This window comes from Sarcophilus harrisii, chromosome 6 (genome assembly GCF_902635505.1).
Source record: "Sarcophilus harrisii chromosome 6, mSarHar1.11, whole genome shotgun sequence".
Taxonomy (NCBI): domain Eukaryota; kingdom Metazoa; phylum Chordata; class Mammalia; order Dasyuromorphia; family Dasyuridae; genus Sarcophilus; species Sarcophilus harrisii.
This window is the reverse complement of record NC_045431.1, coordinates 125296430-125311252: the sequence shown is the minus strand read 5'-3', so window position 1 is coordinate 125311252 and position 14823 is coordinate 125296430. Positions and strand designations below refer to the sequence as shown.

The 14823-nt window shown below is 35.8% G+C and overlaps 1 protein-coding gene across 2 annotated transcripts in view; it reads left to right on the top strand.

Moving 5' to 3' along the window:
- The window catches only part of LARP7 (La ribonucleoprotein 7, transcriptional regulator), a 31871-nt gene that overhangs the window by 3304 nt on the left and 13744 nt on the right, over positions 1-14823 (top strand). For both annotated transcript variants that reach the window (XM_012552061.3, XM_012552060.3), the window contains exon 2: positions 13606-13809. In XM_012552061.3, the coding sequence (XP_012407515.2) occupies positions 13608-13809 (202 nt within the window). In that variant the 5' untranslated portion in view covers positions 13606-13607. The remainder of the gene's footprint in view (positions 1-13605; positions 13810-14823) is intronic.

The following is a 14823-nucleotide window of genomic DNA, read 5'->3' as shown; positions in this document are numbered from 1 at the left end:
GTTAGTGACTAGAACATTCTCTTCTGGTTTTTCCTACAACAGTAGCTGTGGCTGCAGCATCCTCTATGGATATAACTCCCAACATAGTAGTTGCTGCTGATTTCAGGGGCTTGTAGGATCTGATATCTGGAGGATATTGCCATTTATAGGGTTCTCAGTAGCAACTGGTATTGGTGATAATAGTAGTGAGTGCTTACTGTGTTTAATGGATCCTCATTCCTACAGTGATTGCTCTCCTTGATATCTAGGAGGCCTAGGCTTGAAAGCAAGGCTAATGATTTGGGGTTGGGGTTCAGAGTCCTAGACCTTCTCTAGCAATGTCTAAGAGCAAGTGTTAGTTAAGGTAGTGATGTTGATTTAACTTGCTGTCATATGCTGCCCTCCTATCTCTTCAGGTTATTTCTATCTTCTTTTGGTATAGGGTGTAAAGTGCTTGTCAGTTATTTCTTGAGGCATTTCATGACATTTTTAAAAATATTAAAAAATAAAAAAATTTTAAAAATATATTAAAATTTATTCACTTGAACCATTAAATTTATCTCATTTCTTCTAGGAAATGGGGGAATCACAAATTCTTAAGAGAATACAAGAATGATCCAAATTTAAAATATTTGTCAAAAATTATTGTATAATTCAACATCTTATCTCCATAAAGTTTTGTGTTTTTAATCACCATAGGTAAAGCTAATTATTTGAAAATTAGCACATATCACAATATATAATATCTGGAAATAGTTGGACTTCAAAGTCCATTTTCTGTGTGAACCCAAATCTATGTTACCTTTCTGTTCAGTTAAAATTATCTTCCTAATCTCCAAGTCTCTGGTAACTTGCTAACATTTATAAATTTAACTTAGTGTTGGGTAACAGTTTGTAAATCATGTTTATTATTTTGTCATCTTGATGTATTACTGCTTCAATGATGCTAGCCCTAAGGGGAGAGGAACCTTTATAATTACTCAATCAAATGACATTTGTTATGTTACTTATTTATATGCCAAATACTGGGCTAAACACTAAAGATACAAAAATCTAAATAGTCACTGCTTTCAGTAGTTTACATTGGGGGCATCTAGGTAGCACAATAGATGGAGCACCAGCCTTGGTGAACTGAGTTCAAATCCGAATTCAGATACTTAACACTTCCTAGCTGTGTGACCTTGGGCAAGTTAGTTAACTTGCCTTGCCAAGAAAAAGAAACTTATCTTCTGTCAAAGGAAACCACAAGTACATACAGGATTACATACTAAAAATACTCAAAAGTTATACAGAGCTGTTTTGGGACAGTACATTTGGGGAGAGGAGCCAAAAAAGCTTTTTTTAGTGGATGCTTCTTTAGCTGACTTTTAAAAGAAATCAAGGATTCTAATAAATGCAGATGAGCGTGACATTATAGGCATGAGGAACTACATATGGGCTGCCAAATGAGGCAGGAGATGGAGTATCAACTGTGACAAAAAGCAAGTCAGCTTGATTTATACAAGAAAGGGAGTAATGTATAATGAACTTCAGAATATAAATTGATGCCAAATTGTTAAGGCCTGTCTGTTCTGTTCTGCCTGTTAAGGCATAAAGAAGAGTTTGTTTGACCTTACAATTAACAAGAAGACACTAAAGTATTGAGTAGGATAATAACATGGTTAGGCTTGCCCTTTAGGAAGACTTCCAGTAGTTGAGTGGAAGGAGTATTGGTATGGGGAGAGATTTGAGACAAGAAAACTCCTTTTACAATAGCTTTTTTCCTTCAGTGTTCCCAACTGGCAAAAGTGCCCAAAAGGCACTTTTTTTCTTAAAGTAATTTATGTTTTCTGGTTTATAGAACAGATTTATTGAATTCCATTATTTCTTTGTTTTTTGTCTAATCTGCTTCAATGATTAACCTGTCTATTATTATTTTTTTAGCCCGGTATTAAATATTTTTGATAATTGCTATTTTATAATATGGGCAGCTAGGTGGTACAGTAGATAAAGTGCTGGACCTGAAGTCTGGAAGACTCATCTTTCCAAATTCAAATTCGGTCTCAGAATTTGAATTTTGCCTCAGGTGACCTGACATTTAATCCTGTTTGCCTTCATTTCTTCATCTGTAAAATGAGGTGGAGAAGGAAATAGAAGATATCAATAGAAAATATCAAGCAAAAATAAGCATGATAAAAAACAAAAATGGTAGCAATTTAACAGAAGTAGATGTCCAGATTACACAAGAGAACTATATAAGAAAGATTTAATTATAGAGGGTCACAGTCAGTATGAAAACTCTGGGTAAGGTATCCAGGGGTCCTCAAACTACAGCCTGAGGGCCAGATGCTGCAGCTGAGGAGGATTATCCCCCTCACCCAGGGCTATGAAGTTTCTTTATTTAAAGGCCCACAAAGTTTTTATTTTTACTATAGTCTGGCCCTCCAACATTGTCTGAGGGATAGTGAACTGGTCCCCTATTTAAAAAGTTTTGAGGACCCCTGTAATAAGATCATTCAGCCCAGAGAGAACCTGATAACAATGTCTGATTTGGCTCCCCATCTCCCCTAAGGGCTCTCAGCCTTTCTGAGAAGTCAGGGGGTAGTGACAACCTGTGTGATTGAAGCAGAATGATACCAGGTGCATAGCAAGTTGTTTATGTGGTCCCATGTGCGCAGTATTGTTTTTGTTACATTATAAAAAGGAAAGTCCTTGAAATAAATGGACTCCATTTTTCCACCATCCTTACGAGTTCCTCTTCATCACTTCTCCAGTAGGAAGGTATGTTTTAATCACCCGACATGGGGTGTTTAAAAAGCAGGATATTTTAATCCCCCCAGTGTGGGAGCTCTAGGAAGCACGGTATGTTTTGTCACCCTGTAATGCCAAAAGAAACTGAGCAAGACAGAGATTAGAGACCAATTCAATAGTTTATTAAAATGAGAGAAATGCTGGGACCAATGGATCCCAGGGCTAGATGAGACTACCATCTCAAAGAGTCTAGCCCTGAGTATGGGGACAGCAAGCCTTTTATGGAATAACAAGAACATTGACATAATGCAAAGACCTAGGTGGGGATAGCCTCGTAGATGGAGGTAACTGATATTCTAATGACATTAAGGAATGTCTATAACACCTTTATCTCAACCATTAAGAGGGGACGGTGATAACCTTAAGGCAGAATACGAAATAGGACAAATGGAGGAACTGGTCACCCCATTAAAAGTGACCTTTGGCATTACAACCCCAACTTGGGGGCTCTAGAAAGCAGGACACAATATTTAATATTGCTGATAATCATACTGATGTGATTATTGATCATATGGAGACATAATGGAGAACAAAATCAAGTGGGTCTTAGGAAGCATTGTTAACCTTAAGGCTGATTCCTGCTGAATTATTAAAACCCTAAAAGATACTGCTGTAAAAGTGCTGCACTCAATATACAGCAAATTTGGAAAACAATAGCCACTGTCTTAGAAAAGATCAGTTTATATACCAGTTGTAAAAAAGGATAATGCCAAGGAACTGATTACCAATCAGTTGTACTCATTTCACATACCAGGAAGGTTTAAGATTCAGCAAGCCAGGTTTCAGCTATATGTAAACCAAGAATTACTAGAAGAGCAGAGGAACTAGAAACTAAATTGCAAACCTTTGTTGGATTATGGAGAAAGCAAGGGAGTTCCAGAAAAACATCAACAACTGTGCAGATCACAACAAAATCAAAGAGAAATACCAGGTCATTTTACTTGTATTCTGGGGAAACTGTATGTATATCAAGAAGCAACCAACCATTAGAGCCAAATATGGTAAAAACTGATTAAAATTGGGAAAGGAATACAAGGCTGTGCATCTTTACCTTATTTAATTTCTATGCAGAGCATACCATTTGAAATGCCAGGCTAGATGAATCAAAAGCTGGAATTAAGGTTTCTGGGAGAAATATCAAACATTCTCAGGTATGTAATTAATATCACTCTGATGGCAAGAAAATGAAGAATTTAAAAGCCTCTTGATGAGGGTGAAAGGGGAGAATATTAAAGCTGGCTAGAAGCTTAATAACAACAACAACAACAACAACAACAAATCTTGGCAATTGATCCCATCACTTCCTGACAAATAAAAGGAGGAAAAATGGAAGCAGTGTCAGATTTTATATTCTTAGGCTTAAGAGACCATTGCAGATGATAACTACAACCAAGACACTTGCTTCTTTGAAGGAAAGCTATAGCAGGTCTGGACAGCATATTAAAAAACAGACCTCACTTTGCCAACAAAGGTCTGTATAGTCAAAACAATGGGTTTTCCAGTAGCATTACTTTCAAATTGTGGTGCTGGAGAAAACTTACAAGAGTATCTTAGTCTCTCTAAAGGAAATCAGATCAGTCAATGTTGGAATCTTTACAAAGTGTTAAGACATTGGAGTTAATTTAATCTTAGAAAGAATTATTTTGGGCCAGAACTTGAAACAAGATACTAAGTGGAACTGATTGAACAATGCTTGTGTTCACACCTTTAGAGAGCTCAAGTATTTAAGTACTCATTGGAGTTCACACGAGAGTTCAGGGCTAGTATGAGAGCTGAATTCACATCTCCCTTAGGACCAGAGAGCACCCTGGGAGATAACCCAGAATCCCTCTCCCTCCAGAAGGCAGAGTTAACCTTTAGGAGATCACATAAATGAAGGAAGCTCTTGGAGCTGGAAGGAATTTCTCTGGAATATCAACAGGGCTCTGAGACAGAACACTCTGGAAGAAAAGACTACTCGCCTCAGACTGGAGTTTGAGAAGCCACGAGTTGGAGCTGGCTGGAGGCTGAAGAAAGCAGAGGCTAAAGCTAAGGACAAAGCGGCAAGATCTCTTGGAGCCAGGCAGAGAGATAGGCATCAACTAACCGGGCTAATTTGTAAGGAGAAATAAACGTTTGCATTTTTAGCAGCTGGCTGCGATTTCAAAGTAATTATTTATTGCAATTGAGACTAAGGCTGCCTTCCCAGGAAAACCACCAAAAGTCAATATTTAAAGAAATTAATTCAGGCTATTCACTGGAAAGTCAAACTTTGTTAGTATTGTTATTTTTATCTTATTTGTACAGCTCAGTCACCAGCACTGAATATATTGAATATTCCTCTATTTAAATTGTCCTTCATTTTGTAATTGAAGCTGTATAAATAATTGTGTTTTGATAGATGAATTTAAACTTTTTTTTTTAATTTTGTAGTTATTTAGATGAGACTTCTTTTTCCATTATTGTTTACTGGATTCTGTTGTTATTGTTTATAAGTGCTGTTGGGTTTTGTGGCTTTATGTTTGTATAAATGCTAAAAGATATTTGTGGCTTTGTAGTTGTAGACTGCTACTTTAGTAAAGTCGTCTGAATGTTCAGACTGCTTCAGCAGACAGCAATCAGACAGATTGCTGAATACTCAGGATTTTATAGGTAAATCAGCAGATGCTTCTGATGTTTAGAATCTTATAAAATAATAGCAAGGAAAAGGTGAGTTTCCTCCATCTACTCCTATATTTACTGGGAAAGGTTCAGGTGCTTCCCCAATGCATATACTAGTTTTTAGCTTTAGATAGACAATTCTTTCGACTTTTTTTTTTTTAAGATTGCTCTAGGTTAGAGATATCAAACATTTGACATAAAGTTTGTTATTGTTCCATAGTTCCAACTCTTGGTGACTCCATTTGAGGGTCACAATATTCTTGGCAAAAAATATACTGCAGTATTTTTTTCTCTAGCTCATTTTACTGATGAGGATACTGTGGCAAACAGGGTTAGGTGACTTACCCATGGACATACAGCTAGTTTGTTTCTGAGGCTGTATTTAAACTCGGGTCTTCTAACTGTAGTTCCCTCTATTGAACCATCTAGCTGCTGACAAAATTTAGTGGCCCAGTTACTGTGTTGAGTATGGCACCACTGCTCTTTGCCTGTATTTTGTAACATAATAGGTTTGTACTTTGTCAGAAGCTTTTTCTGCATCTATTGAAATGAATGATCTTGTGGTTTTGGATATTTTTGTTTTTAATACAACTATGTATTGTTTTCCTTAATGTTGAGCCATCTTTGCATCCTTAGTATCACAGTGCCATTTACTTATGTAATTTTAGACAATGGGTTTCAATCACATAATATGTCACAGGTTTTAAATATCTGCACCTTAGTAATAATTTGGTTATTGGCTTGAATCACCATCACCACAAAACAGTGAGAGATCAAATTTGTTGGGGATGAGAAGGGACTTGCTGAATATCTTTACAAAGGTTTAGATTTTGGGAAAGTAACCTAATTCCTAATCCCTCTTTCTGAAAAATATTTTTGATTGTTAATACTCTTCCCAGAATTAGGCCAGGAAATATGTGATGTAAATATAACAGATGGATTCCACAAATTGGATAGTTTGATTGGTTCTGAAATTTTTTGGAAGACAGGTTTTGGAATTTGAAAAATTGCTTTATAGGAATCCAGTTATGTTATGATTCATCTTACTAATTTATAAAGAACATATGTTTATGTTAATTTGGATAATTAACCAATAAACATTTGTTAAGTGCCTACCATGTGCCAGGCACAGTGGTAAGCACTTTTGTTCAGTCATTTTCGGTCATGTCTGACTCTGTGACCTCATTTGGGGTTTTCTTGGCAAAAATGCTGGAGGGATTTGCTGTTTCCTTTTGCAGCTCATTTTATTAAATAACTTTCTCAGAGTTACAAAGCTATTAAATGTCTGAGGTCATATTTGAACTCAAAGCTGAGTCTTCCTGACTCGGCTTTCTGACACTATCCACCTTGCTACCTAACTGTTCTTATTGAGCACTGAGGATATCCTCCGTCCCTTCCCCCCCCCCCCAAAAAAAAAAAAAAAAAGGCAAAAAGACATTCTCTGTCCTCAAGGCCTTACAATCTGATCGGGGAGAAGACAGGCAAACAAATATAAGAAAACAAGCTATAGCCAAATTAACATTCTGTTAAGTCATGTCTGACTCTTTGTGACCCCATTTAGTGTTTTCTTGGCAAAGAAAACAAAAGTGATTTACTGTTTCCTTCTCATCATCTTACAGATGATGAAACTGAAGTAAACAGAGTTAAATGACTTGTCCAGGGTCATATACCTATTAAGTAAGGCTGGATTTTTACCTACATCGTCTTTTCTCCAGGCCAAGTGCTTTATTTACTATAGTTGCCTATAGCATACACTTAAACCCAACTCACTTGCATATTTTGGCATCACCACCCTGATACCATGGTTGTCTTCTAGGACAAAGGAAAAACAGCAATAGTTACCTACAAAATATAAGAGGGGTTAGGGAAGACTTCGTACAGAATATGCAATTTTGTTGGGCTATAAATGAAGCCAGGAAAGTTAGTATTCAATATGGAGAAGGCAGAGTTCATCATTCTAAGCTTGGGGTATAGCCAGAGAAAATGCTTGGAGCCAAAAGATGGAGTGTCTTATTCGCTGAATAGCCAAGGCAGTGTCACTGTACCTAAGTGTTCCTATGTGGAGTAAGATGTAAAAAGACTAGAAAGGAGAATAGGGGGGGGCTTTTAATAAGCATTTTATATTTAATCCTAGAAGCAATGTGGAACTACTGAAATTTGCTGAGGTGGGAGGGACTGAGGAGGGCGAGCGTATTGGAGCAAAGAGAGAGGCTTGAAGCAGTCAGACCTACCAACAGGCTTTTACAATCCAAGAATGAAGTGATGAGGGCCTCCAACTAAAGTGGTAGTAATATAACTAGAGAGAAAGAACACCTTCAAGTGTTCTTGCAAAGGCAAAATCGATGAAATGGCAACAGTTCTGTAGGGTGAGAGTTAAGAGATAGTAAGGAGTTGGGAATGAGTTCTAGTCTAAGGAACTAGAAAAATGGGATTGCCCTCTACAATAATAGGAAGGGGAAACGGACAGTTTAGGAGAAAAGATGAGGAGTTCTGTTTTGGATATACTGAAATTTCAATTCAAGTATCTGAAAGACAATTGGAGATGATAGATTGAAAATCACTACAGAGAAACTAGCTGAGGGGGTAGGCCAGAATTACCTGAGAATTATCAGCATGGAGATAGTGATTAAATCCATGGAACCTGAGATCACAAAATGAAGTATTTATAATAGAAAAGAAGAGAGCTCAGGACAGAACCCTGATCTCTTGGAGATATAGACTAATTTGAGACAATGCTGGATCAAAGGGATCAGGGTTTGATAACCCTTCAGGCATAGTTTTAACTGCTTTCTAGAATGGTTAGATCAGTTCACAACTCCATCAAAAATGTATTTGTGTCCCAGTTTTCCCACATCCCTTCCAATATTTATCATCTTTTGTCAGCCAGTGTGAGGACTATGGAGTGGTACCTCAGAGTTGTCTTAATTTGCAATTCTCTAATCTCTAATCTAAATCCCAATAGTGATTTAGAACATTTTTTCATATGACTAGGAATGGCTTTAATTTCTTCATCTGAAAATTATTCATATTCTTTGGCCATTTATCATTTTAGTTTTTGTTCTTATAAATTTGAGTCAATTCTATCTATTTTAGAAATGAGGGGTTTACTTTTTGTAGTAGCAAGAAACTGGAAACTGAACAGATGCCCATCAATTGGAGAATGGCTGAATAGTATATGAATGTATATAATATGTACATAATACATGTATATTATGTATGTATATAAAATGTATATAATAGTATATGAATGTTATAGAATATTATTGTTCTATAAAAACAGTTAGGAATAATTTCAGAGAGGCTTGGAGAGAGACTCATGAACTGATGCTAAGTGAAATGAGCAGAACCAGAAAATCATTGTACACAGTAGCAAGATGATTTATATGAAGATCAATTCTGATGGACCTGGCTCTTTTCAACAATGAGACGATTGAAGCCAGTTCCAATGATCTTGTGATGAAGAGAGCCATCTACAACCAGAGGAGGTGACTGTGGAAACTGAGTATGGATCACAACATAGCATTTTCACTCTTTTGTTATTTGCTTGTATTTTGTTTTTTTTTTTTTTCTCATTTTTCCCTTTTTGATCTGATTTTTCTTGTACAGCATGATAATTATATAAATACATCTATTGGATTTAATTATATTTTTAACATGTTTTAAAAAAAAAAAAGAGAGAATGAAAGAAGGGCTCTGATAGAGCCCTTGAATGTAAAAAAAAATTTTTTTCTGTTTTCTGCTTCCCTTCTAATCTTGGCTTTGGCATGTATAAGAAGCTATTGTTTTTTGTTTGTTTTTTTAATTAGTGTGAGGAAAGAAAGTGGAGTTACCTATTTAGGTAAATTCGCAAACTTTTTCAATTAGTTTGGCTACAGAGGGCAGAAGAAATATAAGATGATAGTAGAGATAAAAGGATCAAGTGAGAATTTTTTTCAGAGTTGGTAAGACATGTGCCCATGCGATGAAGAATGAGCCAGTAGAAAGGGAGAAATTGAAAATAAGTGAAAAGAGTGGAAATGATAGAGGAGCTCCTCTGTTGGAGGAAATGGGATAGAATGGGATCACTTAAAAGTTGAGGAGTTAGCCCTGGAAACTGTATTGCCAGAGAAACTGAGGCAAGATAGAGATTAGAGAGTCTTCAATATTTTATTTGAAAGGGCGAGATTTACTGGGACCAAATGGATCCATGGTTTGGTCCCAGGGTTGAATGAGACTATCGCCTCCAAGAATCCAGCACCAATGTGAGTTCTCAGTGACACACACACACACACACACACACACACACACACACACAGTAGACTGAGGCAAGGGCAGAGTCAGAGCTCTGAGAGCGGGAATGAGATTTATCAATCCAGTTCTGATAGGGTGGGGGGGAAGCATGGGACATTCTGATAAATTAGGATTACAGAATGGGGAGAGGAACTGGACATTCTAAGATATAAGATCTTTGTCCTTTCAAACATTCTGATGATGTCATGATTAGGAGAGAGGGGTAGTGTTGCAGGATTGAGCATTACAATTAGGAATTGAAGCAGAACAATTTAGGGAAACTGAGTCAGGATAATAAAAGGGAACTGTGGCAAACAGAAGTAAGGCCACTTTTTCATGTAAAAGAGGAGAGAAGGAGTTGACCTGAATGATTGGAGATGAGGAAGAGTGGTGAGAAGAGGAAGTTCATGTCTAGTGGCCTCAATTTTTTTTGTGTAAAATATGAGACAAGCTTCCCCATCTGAGTGGGAGATTTGGGAGATTAGAGAACTTATCAAAAGATTTGAAAGTCATTGTAGAGAATGGAATTCAGCCATAACTTACTTATATTGTGTATTTGATTTCAGGCCAGTAAAGTGAATCCTGATTTTTTTTTGACTTACTCCTGCATATAAAAGTTACATTTACTCTATATTGTCATTTTTTAAGCATGTGATAGTGATGCATTTAAGGTTTGCTAGGTTTCTGATTACACTCCATGTTAGTAGAAGAGTAGGAAAAAAATATTGGCGGCCAGAGGATTTCAAGCACCAAATGATGAAGTCAGGATGGCAATTCCTAGTTTGAAATAAACATATGACAAATTCACAATGGCTCTTCTTTTTCCCAAAATGTGGTTTATATAGAAGAAGTTACAAACAAAATGAAGAGGGAAAATATATGAAATAGATTTGGGAGAACAATAGGGTTACCAAGGAAAAGGAGTTTTGAAGAATCTATTAAATAAATATGCTGTGAGACCTGAATATGCCAGATTGTCAAGCTAAATCCATAGAGGAGTATAGTCGACTAACCAGAGTTAGTTATAGTAAGGAGAAAGAGGCCATTAAAGGAAAAACACTATGAAGAAGAGAGAGAAAACTTCATTGTGGGCTTAGTCCTGAAAAAAAGCTTAGTGAAGATTTCCATCATGAGCACATCTTTTGTAGGAGAAATATAACCTTGGGGGTTTCTTTGGGGAGAAGTACTAAGGCAGAATTTGGTAGCTGTAGGGGAGAGATCAGTGGGGTGCCAGATGGAGTACACCTGGCTGACCTAGTCCCAGACCTGCCAATATCCCAGTATCTGGGACTGATAAAAGTTGCTTCCTGACAAGGGAAGAGAGTAAGCTCAAAGTCCATATCAATAATATTATGTTTAAAAAACATACTGGACATACTTTAATTTTAAAAAATACTATGTTGCAAAAAATGATAGTCTTCACCAGAATCTTCAGTGTCATACTTTTTTTTTTTTTTTTTTTTTTTGCTGGTGTAGGGTTTTTCCTCATTGTTGATGATTGCTGAATGATCAGGGTGGTGGTTGCTAAAGGTAGCAGTGGCAATTTCTTAAAATAAAAAAATAATTGGGAAAAGGACGTGTGTGTAAAAAATACAGCTCTTATAGTAGTGGCAAAGAATTGGAAATTCAGGGGCTGTCCATCAATTGGAGAATGGCTAGACAAGTTATATTATGTAACTGTAATTGAATACTATTATGCTATAAGAAATTACAAGCAGGATGATCTCAGAAAAACCTGGAAACACTTTTATAAGTTGATGCAGAGTTGAAATGAACAAAACCTGAACAATGTACTCAGTTAACAATATTGTATAATGATCAAAACAAATGACTTAGCTATTCCTAGCAATACAATGATTTCCAAGACAATACTTAAGGACTTAAGATCAAAAAAAAATTTTTTTGTCTATCTCCAGAGAAAGAACTGGTGGAGTCTGAATACAGATCAAAGCATACCTTTTTAACTTTGTTTTTCATGGTAGTCTTTTTAATTAAATTGCTTACCATCTCAGGGAAGGGGACAGATGAGAGATGGAAGAAGAACATTTTAAATTTTAAAAAAAGACTACAGTTCTTTTGCAAAAGATTTCTCTGTAGCAGGTAAGGCTATAGAATTTTCTTTTCAAAAGTGGAGTCAATCCTCTCAAAAACTACTGCAGCTTTATCAACTGAGTTTATATATTATTGTATCTCGGGGAATAGGGAAGCCTAAGGAAGAGACAGGGGAACAGCCAGTTTAGAAGAATAGTCAAAACATATAACATTTATTAAGTTATAGGCATATATTGTGATGGCCCAAAATAATAACAGTAATAAGTAACAACGATTGGTGATCATAGATCACCATAACAGATATAATAATGAAAAGGTTTGAAATGTTGCAAGTATTACCAAAATGTGTTACCACATACTACACAAGAATTACCACATGCTGTTAGAAAGATGCTCAATGAATTTTGCTGTCACCAACTTTCAAAAATTTTTAAGAGGCAAAGTGCAATGAAACTTGTACCAAGTTGATAAGAGGTATGAGGGCGCAGTTGAGGTTGTGTAACAAAATTTTAGTTTACCTAGTCAGAATGGTCGTATGATTTTCTCCATTTTTATTTAGAAGTACACGTGTAAGAGGACTGAATAATGGGAGTAGTCCAAGGCCGAGATTTGACTGGGAGTAATCAGCAATATGATGAGGGGCTACAGATTCAAGAGAGGACAATAGAATTGAACAGATTTAAGGAATCAAAGTGGAGAGAAGAGAGAATGGCCATTGCAGGAGAAATGACCTAGAAAGGAATTGAGAGGTCAAGGGATTGAAGGTAATAGTGTAGCCAATAGGGTTTTGTAAGGGACAGCAAACAGAGAGGTGAAAAGCCAACTGATTATAGTTGGATAAAAGGGGATTTGAACATAGAGTATATTAGCAAGATCAAAGATTATTGGCAAGATCTTATGGGGAGGGGGGGTAGCATAAGAAGTGACTAGGTTGAGGGAACTGATGATTAAGATATATGAGAGTTAATAAATATGTTGAAACCCTCTAGTATGAGGGCAGGAGTTGAGGAGAGAAAAATTGTAGGCCAGGTACCACTCATTAAGCAAGAAAAAGAAATGATCTGTAAGTATGTAGATAACAGGATTTTGATGGGAAAATAGATTAATACATAGCATGAAACTCAAAGGAAGAGAAGTTATTGAATGATGGAGGAAGGGGGAGAACTTGGAATTGTCAATGGAGAGTAGCAAGCTGAAGAAAATGAAATGGGATTAGAGTGGGGGAACAGGGACAGTTTTAAGTAAGAGCTAGTAGAGTGTAGAGGGAAAGATTTCAGATGAAGAAAAAATTTGCCTATGCCAACAGGTATTCTAGATGGAAGAATTGGATGGAGTTGTTGAAACTTTGCAGGAGGAAGATTGAAGGAGGTGGGAATAAGGAACTGGATAGTGGAGGATGGGAGTGGAGAATGAAGTTTGGATGAGGATCCAGGGGAGTTGTCACTCAGATATGAAGGGTATGACCAGGTGTGAGAAGGCCTAGACTTTACATGTTCAATATAGAATATATACAAGATAATATGGAAACACTGGTTACAGAAATCTGTATCACTGGAGGGAATTTTCAAATGGAAATAAAGGGTCCATACTCTCTTCTTTCTTCCCTTTTCCCACCTAACTGCCTGTACAAATAACTGTTTATGTTAATTGAAAAATAAATGCAAGCCAATCATAATAGTGGAAAATATTTGGAGTTCATTAAAAATGTTCTTATAGAAGGCTGCACTAGATTCTTACTAGAAATTTTTAGCCTTCTCATTAAAAATATCTTTGAATAATCCTTAAAAAGCTAAAAAAAACTAATATTTTCTTTATAAAAATATAGCTAATATGAAAAGAAAGTACTTTTAAAAATTCAATTTCTGAATTTTATAGTAATGGAAACAGAAACTGGCAATCAAGACAAATCAATGGAAGAGGAAAACATTGAACAGAAAAAAGAGGGAGAAAAAAAGAAGCGGTCAAGAGTGAAGCAGGTACTTTCAGATATTGCTAAGCAAGTGGATTTCTGGTTTGGGGATGCCAATCTTCACAAGGATAGATTTCTTCGAGAGCAAATAGAGAAGTCTCGAGATGGGTGTAAGTTTCCTCTTTTATTTTATATGTATTAGTCATGTATGTAGTAATTTTGAAATCAATAGTTTATATTAATACAAAAATTAAGTGCAGTTTCTACAAAATCACTTGGAGTCTTTTAAAATACTTTTATCATATAGTTAGCTTTGAATAATAGCAAATGCATACTTGTATTTTGCTTAAATCATACATCCCTTCATTTTATGCCTTTTTATATAATCAGAATGTTTCATTATCTGGTCCAATTATGCTTCAAATTGCTTCATGTAAGTCTGTAAATTCCTTTATATTCTTCATCTCTATTGTATCTGATGTCATTTTAGCCTATTTGTTCCCTTGTTTATTTAGAGAATATAGAAAAGGACAAATCCATGGTGGCAGGCATGAATGGGTTGAAGTCCTCTGCTAATAAATATATCTTTTATGTTTAAACATATTTCTTTAAGAATACTATGTTGTTAAATTTTTGGTATTCTTGAAAGATCAAATTGCCTTTCAAAATATATTCTATACATTTGTATTTTTAACCAATAGTGAAAAACTGTACAAGTTCCTGCATAAACTGGAATATTTTCTTTTTTGCCAAGAATATGATATTGATATAGTGTTAATTTTCATTTCTCTGGGGCGGTGAATTGATCAGAGTATTCATACAGTAGTCCAACTGTTGGGTATATATATTCTAAACAGATCCAAGAAAAGAAAGATTGTACACGCATGGACATTGGCTTCCATCAGATTTAAGATGACAAAAAAAGGAAAATTGTATAAATGTTGGAAGTGCTGTATTGCTAAGTGGAGCAAACTGGAAACTGATCCAACCTCCTGGAAAGTAATTAGGGAAAATAGCCCCAAAGATATCCTCAGAGACAGTGAAAAAAAAATGCATGTACAAAAATATCTACAGGAATTGTTTTTTAATAAATATCAACATGAAAGAGTATTATTGCAGCATAGAAAGTAAAGTTGCACACACTTTTAAGAAATTTATATTTTATTCCTTTTATAATAAGTGTA